Source organism: Cryptotermes secundus, unplaced genomic scaffold (assembly GCF_002891405.2).
Source record: "Cryptotermes secundus unplaced genomic scaffold, Csec_1.0 scaffold2042, whole genome shotgun sequence".
In the NCBI taxonomy this organism is placed as follows: Eukaryota; Metazoa; Arthropoda; class Insecta; order Blattodea; family Kalotermitidae; genus Cryptotermes; species Cryptotermes secundus.
The window spans coordinates 485924-500741 of NW_019743681.1; the positions used below are offsets into that span (position 1 = coordinate 485924).

Genomic DNA, 14818 nt, shown 5'->3' on the forward strand with positions numbered 1-14818 from the left:
GACTAATAAGACAGGTTTTGGATTTGATGATCAACTTATTGGACCTTTATACAGCTGGTTACAACAGTTCACAAATTACTAACGCACTGTCATCTTCTTCTGACTGGTCACTCCACGGGAACTATTCTGACTTCCAACTGAACTCTGCTGTACTCCTTCAATTCTGATATGAACTACAACTGACTGTCAATTATAGCTGGCTTCTCATTATATCGTCTCGGGTTCGACTACAGCACGAAAACATCCTGTGCCCAGCAATGGATATATGCGAATCACACAGAAAAAACCTGTTGTGACTTCAGTTCTATTGTTGCATGCATGTACTAGGGGTTTGCCTAGAAATGGGTCTACTCTATTACTGGTTGAGTATTTGTTGCGGGCTTGTTTACTGAGGTGTTCCCTAGCAAAGGGTCTGCATGTCACAAGACTCTGACCTTAACTTCCACTCCCAGACACAATATCTGAAGATGTGACAGATGGTTTTACTAAATGCAAATTTTTTACAATCACAATCCTTTATCATATACAGGGCTGAATATCTATATGAGAAAGTAAAAACTAAAATTTTCAGGTGCAGAGAAAGCAGAATCAGCATTGCCAATACCAGAATTTGAAAACAAAATTACTGTCATTAAGACACCTGAAATCAGTACTGAAACTTCTGACAAGTGTTCCGGAACACATCACTTGTTGGTTGGTATGCATATTGGTTGATAAAAGCATCGTATGTATACACATAAGTATTTCAGGTGAATTTCTAAACAACAGAAAATTTGGTGGATCATCATTATTCAAAATGGTAAGACTGTAACCAGAATCCTGGTTCCTCTTATTTTCAGTGTTGTTTTTGGCTGTAGTTCTTAGAATAACGTGCCCTTCATTTGCTAAAAGCATAAAACAATGAACATGGAAATAAATTTAATAAAATTCGGCAACATGAACTTGTTACACTGCTCCCGGAAGTGTTTCTAAGATATATTATCTTACAAATTGAAGACAAGATCCTCTAAATATTTAGGTAGAATTATAAAAATCATACTTAGTAGTTGAACATTTTATATACAAGTTTTGACAATTAAATAACGATCCTGGCAACATGCAAAGCATGAATCATTCTGTGGTTGATGGCAAGTGCTGCCACCTGTGAGCTCTATCAAGTAGCAAACTGGTCTTTACAAGTCCAGTGAGTGCAGGGCTGTTGTATTTAACTTAAGTAGTGTTTGGACAGCTCATCATGAAAATGGGTAATAAATATTTTGAACAAAGAATCAACATGAAATTCTTGTTCAGAGTTGGAGTGGCTGAACAATCACCAATGGGGATGAAAGTCTGGGGGTTTCAGAATGACCCTGAGGAAAAAGCAACATTGCACACTGGGAAAATCTCCAGGCTCACCCTGGCCCTGGAAAGCAAGGTTGTCAAACTCAAAAGCCACGAAAATGTTGATTTGCTTCTGTGACTGCAAAGGCATAGTGCATACAGAGTCTGTTCCACTCAACCAGACTGTGAAACAGAAGTTTTATTTTCAAGTTTTGGAATGTTTGAGAGAGCATACTCATCATGTGAGGTGAGAACTGTTCCGTGACAGGTGTATCCTGCACCATGATAATGTGCCCTCACAAAAGTGCTTCCTGTCAAGGAGTTGAAGGAGGAGAAGGAGGAGGAGGAGGAGGAGGAGGATGAGACAGTCTTCCAGTAACACCCCACTTACTGTTAGACCTCATACAATGGAAAGAAAAAAAAACTCATGATCAACTTATTAACATACTACCTTTATTGCCTCCATACCTTGTACTTATAAACTAAGAAAATCACGGAGATAGGTTTTGTCACCAATGAACTGGCCCAGCCTCAGAACTGCATCTGGTTGTGGCTCTATGACAATTTTTGCTTCATCTTCTGTCCCATCTGCAGGGCCTGTCAATACACAACAAGATCACTGTTTTCTAGAAAGGATAGACAGCAATTTAACAAGATGACTTCATACAACCCACCTTCCTAATGCAGAATCCCAGTCCTATGAAACCTGTGTTGTTAATGTTCAGTTTATGGGTTAGTGTAATGAGGTTTGTGTCGACATGGTCATAGGACTGAATCTCACTTGTGCCAGGATCATTTACTGCTTGAAAAAGTGAAGGATTTTTGTTGTCATTACCCTCTTCCTCATTTTCTTTTGAGAAAAAAAATTATTTAAGGACAGATTCTGCCTACATTAAATATGTTGGATATAACCTCAGGAACCGCAAGCGGTACTCGACAACATTGAGGAAAATAACTTCCCTAGGAGACTATTTTGAAGGAGATGGCAGGCAAAATTGAGTAAGTTAAGGCAGCATTTCTTTTTTGACTTAGTCTGGGAACTTTCCGATACACCTCATACAAGACCAGACTAAGAAACTACCCGTTAACTTCCATTTAGTGATGAGCTTAAAAAGAAATGGTGCTTTATCTCTACATTACTATAAACCATCAAGCTGAGGTATTTAGCATAAGGATAATTATGATAATTTTCCACTCACTTAAATTCACGGTGGATGGTTTTGAGAAGAGAGTTGTCCTACATGATTTCTTCACCACTAACAGTTTCACACATCCCAGCATTTGCAACATCTGTAAGAAAGTAAAATATATCAGTACCCTGAAGCAAAGTGTCAATATTGTCTGTTACAGCCCAAATTCAACTTTTACTGACAGGTTTCAGTATTGGTTTCCAGTGACAAACTTAAGTTTTACAGGGGCCCAGGAACTGAAAAAAATAACACACAGACTTTCAGACAGAAAGAAGAAATTGTATTAAAAATTACTTTTAAAAGTTAGGATAAAAATTCAGTTGTAGCTTAACTTGATGTATGAAACTATAGGGTTCAATTTATTGCATCTGAAGTATTATATTGTTACAGCATGTTGTGTGTGAGACAATGTTTATTATTATTCAGTCAACACAATCCTGTGTAAACACACCATGCATTTGGATGTACTACATGTTTTGGCCATCATCAGGTACATAGAGCTTCTATCTGCTGTACCTCCATACACCAGCCAGGGTTTACACACTGGGAGTGTGTTGCACAGGTATGTTTAAGTAATGCCCTTATGTTATGAAATGTATTAAATATTAAAGTATTCTAATTGAAATTAAAATTACACTGTATGGGTGTGAAACTTGGTCTCTGACATTAAGGGAGGAACATAGACTGAGGGCGTTTGAGAACAAGGTGTTGAGGAGAATAATTGGACCGAAGAGAGATGAAGTGACAGGAGGTTGGAGAAAACTGCATAATGAGGAGCTTCATAACTTGTACTCTTCTCCAAGTATAATTAGAATTATCAAGTCAAGAAGGATGAGGTGGGCAGGGCATGTAGCACAAATGGGGGAGACGAGGAATGCGTATAGGATATTGGTGGGAAAGCCAGAAGGAAAGAGACCACTAGGAAGACCAAGGCATAGGTGGGTGGACACTATTAAAATGGATCTTAGAGAGATAGGATGGGATGGTATCGATTGGATTGATCTGGCTCAGGATAGGGGCCAGTGGAGGGTTCTTGTGAACATGGTAATGAACTTTCTGGTTCCATAAAATGCTGGGGAATTCTTGAGTAGCTGCAGAATTGGCAGCTCCTCCAGAAGGGCTCAGCTCCATGAGTAAGTAAGTTGTGTTAAAAAGTGTATATACATCTTTATTTCTTTTTCTTTCTCCTGTTGTGTCCCTTTTGTTTTGTGTGGCAGGATTTTTAGGTGGTGTTTGCCAATGTGCATTCTTGTTCCTATGATCTGAAAAATGAATGTGTTATTAGTATGTGTATTATAGGTCTGTATGTTCGGTACAGGGTGTATGTTGATTTCTTGGCTGTGTGTTGACCTATGGGTATGTGATGCGTTGTTTTCACATTCTTTTCTTAACACAGGCTGCCCTGAAATACAAATTTTGTTACCATAGGTTGTGTACTGGGCAGGCCGCGGGAAGAAAAGAACATGAAAATAACACATTATATCCATACAGGCCAACATAGAGAAAGGAAATCAACATAAAACACATACCCAACATACAAACCTATAATACACATACTAATAACACATTCATATTTCAGATCATAGGAAGGTTCCCATGCTAAACAAGAATGCACGTTACTGAGCACCACCTAAACATCCTGCCACACAAAGCAAAAGGGACATAACAGAAAGAGAAGAATTTTATATACAGGGTGTCCCAGGAGGAATGTGCCAGACTTTGGGAGGGTGTTCTTTATGTTAAAGTATGCCGATATAACCCAAAACACTTATGTCCAAAGTTGAACGGTTATGGAGATAATGGCCTGAGAAAAGTGTGGTCTTCTGGCGGGTCCACGCACTGTACCTGTCAGCTGAGAAGTCTTATCTATGTTTGTCCTTGAGTGTGGTGATTCACACTAGCCGTAAGCTTATGTGTTACCTTCAGGGTACGTTGCGGCCGTGTTGTGAATGGATGGTAAATTAGTTGTGCAGAGTTGCTGAAATGCCTTTTTTGTTTTCACACGTGGAATATTGTGATATGCATTTTGTGTATGGATTTTGCGGTGGCAATGCATGTGCTGCTGTTGAAGAATGCCAATGGATCAACAGATCCATCTCGAAGTGTATTTACGCGAATTCGCCAGATATTGCGTGATACTGGTTCTCTTCCAAGCGTTTCTGTGCACTCTGAAAGGGAGGATGTACGAATGAGAAACACACGAGAGAACATTCTTGAGATGGTTCAGAGAAGTCCACATCTGTCCACTCGTAGAATGGCCTCTCGCATCGGCATATCACGTATGCAGGTGTGGCTAACTTTACATGATGAAGAGTTGTATCCTTATCATGATCAAAGGGTACAACATCTGGAACCAGGCGACCATGCTCAGCATATGGATTTCTGTCACTGGATAAAAGCTCATCCCGAACTGTTAAGCGTCATTTATTCAGTGAGGAGGCGTCTTTTACCTGGACGGTGTAAATAATTTATGAAATGTGCGTACGTGGTCCCATAATAATCCACATGAGATAATGGTAACGAAATTCCAAAAGAGATTTTCTGTGAATGTATGGTGTGGTGTGCTTGGGAACAGGTTGTTCGGACCTTTTGTGTTTCACAGAAATTTAACTGGAAACACGTATTAAGCCTTCCTGAGGAGTGAGTTACCATGTTTGTTGGAAGACACTGCAGTTGGCAGAGGACACTTTGAACAATTAGTATAAAGCAGGTACTGTATTTTAGTAGTTATGTAGTCAGTTTATACAAGAATGTGCAGTCAGCCATGTTACGTCAGCGCTTGCCATGCATGTGTCATGTATAATGCTTGGAAACCTAAGGACAACTATGACATGTCATGCGAGTTTTTTTGTAGTTCAATTTAATGGCTTCATGTCTCTCACAAGTTAGTTTGATGTTATGTACATTATTAACATTACAGAAACCACATATTCCTGCCAGTTGTAATATGTATTTGCTAATCAACAAGTGTGTAACACCTGTCAAAGTTTCACACTTCTCTGGCCATTATCTCCGTAACCGTTCAACTTTGGACATAGGTGTTTTGGGTTATATCGGCATACTTTAACATAAGGAACACCCTCCCGAAGTCTGGCACATTCCTCCTGGGACACCCTGTATATGTATATATACACTTCTTAACCCAATGTAATTTTAATTCCAATTAGAATACTATAATATTAACAAAAAATTAAAGAGTTAATATTTAATACATTTCATAACAAAAGGACATTATATAAACAACATATCTGTAGAACACACTCCCAGTGTGTAAACCCTGGCCAGTGTAGGGAGGTATAACAGAAAGAAAGGCTCTGTGTATCTGATGATGGCCACAATAGGCCAAAACATGCAGTGTGTCCATACATGGATTTGTTGACAGAGTAATAATAAACACTACTCAATCTGAATTTCATAACTACTGAACTCAGTCTGAAACTGAAGATGACTTTCTGAATATCAGGTTCAGAGACCCACTTTCATTTACAGACTTACTGGTAAGACAATATATAGTCTATCAGTGTACATATCATTCAATTTCTATTGTGATTAATTCCTACCTGGATGCTCTGAACACACTCTCCCCATTGCTCTATAAACATTGGCATCCCCCATCAACAGCACGCCCCAGGTTAGTGACATATTATCCACAGAACATCTCTTGCTTCTTACAATGGACATGCAAATATGCCCTATTGTTATTCTCACTTACAAATGCGCTAAACACAAATTGATATCAAACAGCTACATGGCTGATAAAGTACAAACAGAGCAATGTTCTTCGTTAACTTTCAATATAATTACAGCTTGTCATTATCATGCCATGTAATTTATTGGTATTATCTTACTGGTCACGGCATACATTGTCAATTTTGCTTCCCAAACTGCTTGCACATCAGTGACATCTGTATCTTGGTTATCTTGCAATTATTACCTCAGTTAGTTCCCTGACTTGGTAGGGCTGCAGTGCTGGACTAAAGTGGTCAGCTATATCTTTGATTGAGACTCCAGGTGTGTTCATGGAATGACCTAGAACTGACCCCAGCATGCGGTCAAGAACTCGCCTGTTGAGAGATCCATCCACTCGGACCCATGGTCTGATTGCTACGTGTATCTTCTCTGATCCACTACAACCAACAAATTAATCACATGTATAAACACAAAAGAGGTCACCATATTCCTATACATGTCATGTAAATAAGTTGAACAGAATTTCTGAAAGACTTCAAGAGACATTACATCAGGAATCATCCTAATACAATTAATATTATAGTGTGTAGACCTGTTACTGGGTAACAACAGTGAAGCAAGCATTGAAACATCCACTGCTAGGCAACCGATTCTTAATAAGCAAATATATGCAGCCATTGCTGAGTAATGTCTTCGAAAATAAACATGTTCCAAGGCAATGAGTCTAGTGCAACAATACAGGAACTGCTGGAGGTGGTGTTTTCTACACAGTCCGTGCTGAGGGGTTATAAGTGGGACAAGTTAGAGTTTAGTCAGTTGTGAGACATTTGCCAGCCGGCAAGGATGTAAGCAGAGAACATTGTTAGGATTCATTACAAGGAAACAGCTAGTGAAAACAAAACTGAGAAGACTCGGTAAGTGGTGTAGCGAGAAGACGTGGTTTTGTGTGATTTAGAGATAATGCTATAATGACTTGTAGTGACAATCTGGAGGTGTTCAATAAATCCAGTTACTAAGCCATTCCCAGTCGAGAGTCACTCTAACACCCAACAATATTAACAAAAATTAAAATGATAATACACAAACAACTGATATTCAAACCGTCTGCAAAGTTCAGCATGAGTGTTGTTCAGTACCTGTATATGAAAACTTTCACTAGAATGAAATATTGCCAAAGCAGTCTCTCCTAGACACAATGGCATACTGCATTGTTCAGACATAATGACCGCCAATGAATGTAAGATTATGACATAAGAATGACCAAAGTGCATGCCCCAACACTCTGAGACCATCTATCAGAGTTCAGAATATCCTGTCAGAATCATTAGTACTACAGTTATTGCTGTCTGTATAAAATATTGTAACGTGTTGGGTCACTGTATACGCCATAGAGATCGTTAATTGGTTTATTTAACAACCTACAAATCTCGGCTACAATTCCTTATCGCACAGTTGCGGGGTTTCACACTTTATAACCCTAATCGCATTAATCTGTTAACACTGTTGCGGGGTTTCATAATTTATAACCCTATGTGTAAATCAGTTCACTCTGTCTTCAGTAGTCTACACGTTTACAGTAGGGGAGCTAGGTATCACTGTATCACACGCTCCCAATTACACAATCACACACAAGTACGGTTCTTCTTTCCGCGACGGCTGCTATATTCCAACTCAACTCGCAGGTTGCTACCTTGAGAACTGTTGATAACACACTGGCTTGACTACTACTTAACTCGGTGACTGCTACGTTACAACTAACTACTCGCAGGCAGCGCAGCTCTCTTATATACGGACTGTGTGGGCCTGTTACGTAGCCACACTGTTACCTCACGCCATCTTACGTCACCGCGCATTGCATGTTACGATACCGTGCGGAGGGGGGAGGGGAGTGCTGACTCATCCGCCATGTCACTGTGGCCTGAGTTGCCACGTTGCTGCTGGGTAGGGAGGGGTTCTCCGTTGCACAACATGTCAAAATATGTTTAGTCAAAGCAGGTAACTGCTGGATAGTTAACAACTTATTTTCCTTGCAAGACTCTTCAGCCTTCTGTCATACTGAATATACCCATCTGTCTGACGAGTAAATAATACAGTAATTACTTGATGTTCTAATGACAATTTTCAAATGTTTCAGACAGTAGCCACAGTGAACTATGCTTATCATTTCCTTTTCGTAGTATAGCCATACTGAAAATTGTTTCAAATAAATGCTGTAAAACTTACTGCAATCTACATTTTATGCTATAAACTTTTTTATATAGCTATATATATAATGAACCATCTTTGAGAAAATCAGAGTTCAGTGCTGGCTTCATGCAAAGATTATGTTGCACAAACATGCATCAAAACTAAACTCACCAAACATTTAATGTAAACACCCAATACAAAATTTCAATAAAATCCATGAAGCAGTTTTGGAGATGAAAGATTTGGACAGACATGACCTCCCCACTATGTATTTCTTTTAATCAGTCTTGTGCACAGAATGCTTAGAGATATATACAGTGAAACCCACCTATGTTGGCCACTTGCGGTACAACCCAAACATGACCTACTTACAGAAAATGTCTTTAGTGATTACCATTTCTACTCAGATATTCGCCAAATTAAGAGTCATGTCAACCGGACATGACATGACATGACATGACATGACATGACATGACAGGACATATCTGGAAAATTTTCAGAATGGGGATATTAACAGATTTGTTGTCTGTTTTATGTAATTTGTGTCTTTTTGCTGCTGAAGTTCTCTCCTAAGCCTTCAGCATGACACTATTGTGCTTGTTAATGTTTCCAGGTTTTGACTTTGCACATGAAACTAGTGAGTAACACATTTATGTAGCAAGTCCAAAACTACTTACTTTCTTATGCTCAATGTTTTACTCATTTTACTTCTTTCACTTCAAGCAGAATGCACAATTTTACTAATTAGAGTAAACTTCTATCAGACAATGTGGTGTCACATCTGAGACAGGACTCTTAAAAGTACTCAAGTGTTCATTTATAGACTGATACAAAAAGTCAGTCATTTTTCTGTGTGGCCAATATAGAAAAATTAAAATATGTACAGAAATGCTGGAAGCTGAATAAGATAAAACATAAACAGGTGACCAGGTTAAAGAGAGATGGTCATATTACACACTAATAATATGTTGACAGTTCTAGAAATATGTGACTAATTATAACAGATGGTCAACTTCACAGGTTCCAGCACATCAGTTAATGAAACCACTGAACAAATACAGCTTTGTAAAGTCCTTCCTTGAGGAGCACGTGGTAGCGTAGTTGGTTGAGGCACTATGCTACAAGCCGGAAGGTCATGGGTTCAAGTCTCGATGAGGTCATTGGGTTTTCTTCAATTGATGTAATCCTTCCAGCCACACTACGGCCCTGGGGTTGACTCAGCCTCTAACAGAAATGAGTACCAGGAATATCCTTGGGGGGTAAATGATGGCTGGCACATACGGCTGGCAACCTTGCCACCATCTATGGACCGACTGCCTAGAGAAAATGTGGGAACCTCAACATCTCACAACCCTATGGGCCTCCACAGCCTGTTACAGGTATACCTTTACTTTGTCACTTACTTACGAAAGTCCTTCCTTACCTTAACTGTACGGTCTGCACAGCTCGTTCCACTTCCCGAGAAGCAGCAAGCAATTTCCGACGCCTCCAGGCACGTATCCTTTCATGTGTGTTCTCAGAACTTTCATGGTTGTCCTGAACAGCCACGTTCATTACAGCTTGTTGTGGTGGAGGCTGCTGTTTCTCACGTTCCAGTCGCAACAGTTTGTACGAATGGACCAGCCAAGGTTTCATGAACATATGATATATGTAATGCACAGTTGTCACACCTGAACGATACAATGACCTGGACTTGGTCAATAATGCTAGGACCTCAGCCAGTGACATCGGAGATTTGGGCTTTCTGAAATTCTTCTGCAAGATAAGAAATTACTGTTATGTGTATAAATATTAATTTTTATTTAATTACTTCGTATCATGTAGGAGTTCCTAACATCTTTGATCAGGGGGTCATGCTTCACTTAACCCCTCTATTTTGAAGCCTACACAATAAGAATATACACCTCATGAGATGAGTGGAAATTTGCTGACAGACAGTTGGCACACCTGAACAGGACTTCGTTCATAGTGTAGGGGATCTCAAACAACGACATGAGGGACTTGGGGGTCTCCAAAAATTCTACAATGGGAAACTATTGTGATATGATGACAGAAATCTGGTACAGTGGAACAATCACATGTGGCCACTGATAGGCAACAGCACAGTAAACATGTTTCTGCAGCAACAAATAAACACATGCCAATAGAGACACTCTTGGAAGCAGTGTTGTCTGTGCAGTCCATGCCAAGGCTATACAGTGAGGACCAACAGGAAAAGGTAGGTAGTCAGAGGTCACAGCAGGCAGTTAGCAGTGTTTAGCTGCATTAGCAGCTGCTACCTAGCGATGACTAGTGAATGAACAGAAGACCTTTATGTGTGCTGTAGTTGTAGTAATCTACAGAGCACAAATTAGTCAGAGTGTTATAGTTATTTGTAGTTACAGTAATAAGCATTCAATAATTCCAGCTATCAATCCAAACCCCATGTCTAGTCACAAACACATGACAAATGGTGTTAGAAGTTTGACTGTATTGGAGTAGATTGATTGTTGGACTTATATCATTGTTCATTTTTTGACTGGTAATACATGATAGATTTATAATGTCTGGTACCCATAATGGAAAGGCTGGAAGTCAAGACGGAGAACAATCATGAAAAGATGGAGGACATTCAACAAAATACACAGGTATCATCCATCTCAGGAGGATCGGCCCAAAGGGACTCTCCCAGAAACACTCAAAAGAAGAAAACTGACCATGGCTGGAGGTCTTCACTATAAATTATTGGCACAAACTACACAGAAAACACCGTTTCCAAGAGATCCTCTGCTGCTGCATGTTTATTCATTTCCCCAGAAATGTGTTTACCACACCACTGCCTAGCAATGGCTGCATGTCACATTTCTTCTTCTTCTTCAAGGGGACATAACTGTGACATCTGTGGTTAGCAGTGAACAGCACCACCATGTCACACTGGCCTCGATGCTTTTGTTTTTGGTCTCATCAGCATACAGCTTTTGATCTTCATGAGCTGGGTCTTGCACTGTTATTAATTTTCATACACAGCATACTTTCCAGCATACTATCTTTATTTTTTAAAAACAGTTACATATTCATGGTATCTTCATGTCTGTGTGTTGCAAACAATTCTTACACTAACTGGCAGATATATATGTGTGTGTGTGTGTGTGTGTGTGTGTGCCAAAAAGCTCAATGAGAGCATCAAAAATTTTATTTGCCGTATGCAGTTGAGCTCCATCCTGTTGGAAGTATTTTTCATGAAACTAAATATCTGCTCCTTGGAGAAATGGGAGCAAATCTCCAAGGACTTCCCAGCAACATTCACAGGTCACTGTATCAGCAAGAAAAATTGACTAATAATTACTATGGCTGAAACAACATACCAAACAGTGCATTTCTGCATGCATTATGGGCCTCCATTCATGTGTTCAAATTTTCTGTAATGTCCGAACTTCAAAGTTACTACTGATAGTTACATATCCTCCCAAGAATACAGCAAAAATTATAAATAAAATTATTTACCTGTATTGAGCACTTAAGCTAATTTATGGAATTTAAACTGATATGTCTCTCTTTAGTTCACCTTGTAATTCAACTGTTCTATTCTCAAGTCTACAAAAGCACAATTTTAAACATATTTATATAGATGAAAGACTCTGCCATGCCACAGCTCAAGCGGTTAGTCGCTGGCTTCCCAGTGTGGTGGCCTGGGTTCGATCCTGGGTCTGGTCAAGTGGGATTTGTGGTGGACAAAGTGGCGCTGGGGCAGGTTTCCTCCGAGTACTTCGGTCTCCCCTGTCAATCTTCATTCCACCAATTGCTCCACAATCACCCTAACCTATCATCTGGGGCTGGTACAATAGGCCAGAAGTGGCTGCAGTACAAGGAACTTAGTCCCACCCCACTAGCAATAAAAAAAATTAAAGAATAGCAAAAATGAGGACCATCAAGAAGCCAAATGACAGACAGCAATTGTAAATAAAAATGTATGGGAAAAATTACACTGACAGGTTGCATTATTAAATTATTAGCCTGTACCCTTATCTCCTTTATTGTAGCTCCAATCTCTTTCTTCTCCATAACAAAGGCCAGAATGTCTTTAGCCTTCTTCCAGTCTCCATCTGTTGCTCCAGACAGAATGAATACTCTGTTCACTTCCTCCTCTGTTACATGTTCATCGGACACCAAGAGATTGCTGTAAAGTATTATCTTTAAATTAGTTACAAAGAGCATAGCCTTCATAGAACCAAATGCTTCATGACCATGTTTTTCAATTATAAAGACTTCAAGAAATTAACAAGTCTCTTCCATTACTTATGACAAGACTTTGCTGGCTGCAGGCAGAAAATCTGAAGCCTTGACAAAGTTCTTTGTAATACAGTGAAATATTCTGTTTAACTTGTTTTTGTAGGTGACTATGAAGGTTGGTTCTATGTGTCTCATTCTGTCTGCAAGTTGGTTCACCATTCTTCTTTCAGAGTTATCACATCTACACAAATATGCTAAGCACCTGGCCTTGGGAATTCTTTTTACAAATCTGTAGTATAAAATTGACTGAGTATAGTTTCCTAACATGGTAAACAGCTATCAACATATGCAAGAACAAATTTATTTGCTGAGATGAGGTTACTGGTTTTCTCAGCATCATTTAACATTAAAACTTTGAATTCTGACAGGAATTTGTTTAGTCATCTAGACTCTTACTGGATTCTTTGTAGATAGCTTCAATACATCCCTTTATGTGACTGAGGATATTATATTGTGCTTTTTCTACTCTAGCTCTTCTATAATTTTATATTTTCATAAATATGTTAAACATGCAAGATTTCTGTAATTGATGCTACTGTGCAATATTGTTTGAAACATCAATTTGTCAGTATTAATTCTGAATGTTTACATATTACTGCCACTCTTCACTAATGTAAAGAGAGGAAAATGTCTTCATTAACAAATAAATATTTCATTATTGTCACAACACTGGACAATGTAAAACATTTTCAATAAATAACGACATTTTCAGTGATAGCATCTAGCACAATATATACAATTACTAATGGGTGAATATGATGTGCGGTCAATTCCTGGAAGCTTTCTCAAGACAAAAGGTGTGTTTTGTGGTTAGACAAAACAGAAATGTGAAGTTGTATGTGCAGCAAAAAAGATAACACTTACCGATTGATTTCTTCCAGTATGTTCATTGCTTCTTTGCATGTAATGGGCAACAAAATGTCATGTACAGGCGGCTCTTCAGCCTTGCTTGATGAAGCAACAGGAGCATCCATATCTCTGTCAGTGTATTTTATTTCACTTTGAAAACCTTGGTTATGATCTGAAACACACTTCAATAAATCTTGACTACTTTCATTGCCTCCTTTCATTGCATGTTCCCCTTCAATATGTTTCACCTGATTATTACACACAGTATCTGAGTCATCCTGATCGGTCTGATCAATGTTCATAGCTTCTGCTCCTTCATTCTTGTAGATCTCATTGTTTGGAGAACTGATTCCACTTTGGCTTATGTTTGCCATACTTTGTTCCTGTTTGCTTTCAAGTGCTGGTCCACTTAACACATGTTTATCGCACTGTTCCACAGTATGTCCATTTTGACTCCCTCTGCACCCCTCATCAGACCACACTCCACTGGATGTGTTGCTCTGATTCACTTCCATATTCATGTGGCCTGGATCGCTTGCAGTATTATTAGATACACAGCTCGTTAATTTTAATGTGTCTTGTCTACCATTTACATATAAACTACTGAAAGGAGGCTGTTTCACCTTACAATAAACTTTGCATGAGTTTACAACAAAGAAATCATGAGCATGTGTATGTTGTTTCTCGCCTAACACAGGGTCTCCAAGTTCTTCCCGCATCATGTAAAGGGCTATTCTTGTTGCTGCCCGTGCGATGGCAGTCTGCTGATTCACATTACATGGCTGTTCCAGATCCACCATTCCATCCAACTCAAAATCATCTGGGTCACCATCCTCTGGATCGGCATTCATATCCGTTGATCCTGATGGCAAGTGTCCTTCCTTGCCCAGCGGATTTTCTTCTTCCCCTTGATCTACGTACGGTTTCTTGAAGAGAAGTTCTTTTCCCATCTTACATGACCTTAGAATGTCACGGTATCTCTGAAAGTCACATGTCAGATTGGTAAATATAAACCAATATAATCCAACTACAATTAAATCTCTACTTTACAACAAAACAAATATTCAAAAGGTCCCAGCAAACAGCATACATTTAATTGGGCCCTCACATCTCTGCATAGAGAATCCCCATACTCTTCAATTAAAACCTTGGGTTGTCCTACATACTCATATGTGAAGGTTTCATTATATACATGTAACTGAGGACACATTCACTTGAACTGGTATATTTCAAATGTAGAGGCACACATACTGCATGGAAGAAAATATATTCAGTAATCTGTCCACTAAAATAATTGGACTAGTTCTACCAAC

The 14818-nt window shown here is 39.1% G+C and overlaps 1 protein-coding gene across 4 annotated transcripts in view; it reads right to left on the reverse strand.

Moving 5' to 3' along the window:
• The window catches only part of LOC111874296, a 36505-nt gene extending 21998 nt beyond the window's left edge, over positions 1-14507 (reverse strand). For all 4 annotated transcript variants that reach the window (XR_002844526.2, XM_023869675.2, XM_023869676.2 and 1 more), the window contains exons 1-6: positions 13521-14507; positions 12387-12543; positions 9811-10142; positions 6445-6637; positions 2520-2610; positions 1789-1917 (exon numbers count right to left, since the gene is read on the reverse strand). Coding sequence is in view for 3 of the 4 variants with exons in the window: in XM_023869675.2 (XP_023725443.1) it covers positions 1796-1917; positions 2520-2610; positions 6445-6637; positions 9811-10142; positions 12387-12543; positions 13521-14455 (1830 nt within the window). In the remaining variant the exon portion in view is untranslated. The remainder of the gene's footprint in view (positions 1-1788; positions 1918-2519; positions 2611-6444; positions 6638-9810; positions 10143-12386; positions 12544-13520) is intronic.
• Positions 14508-14818: the final 311 nt, after the last annotated feature.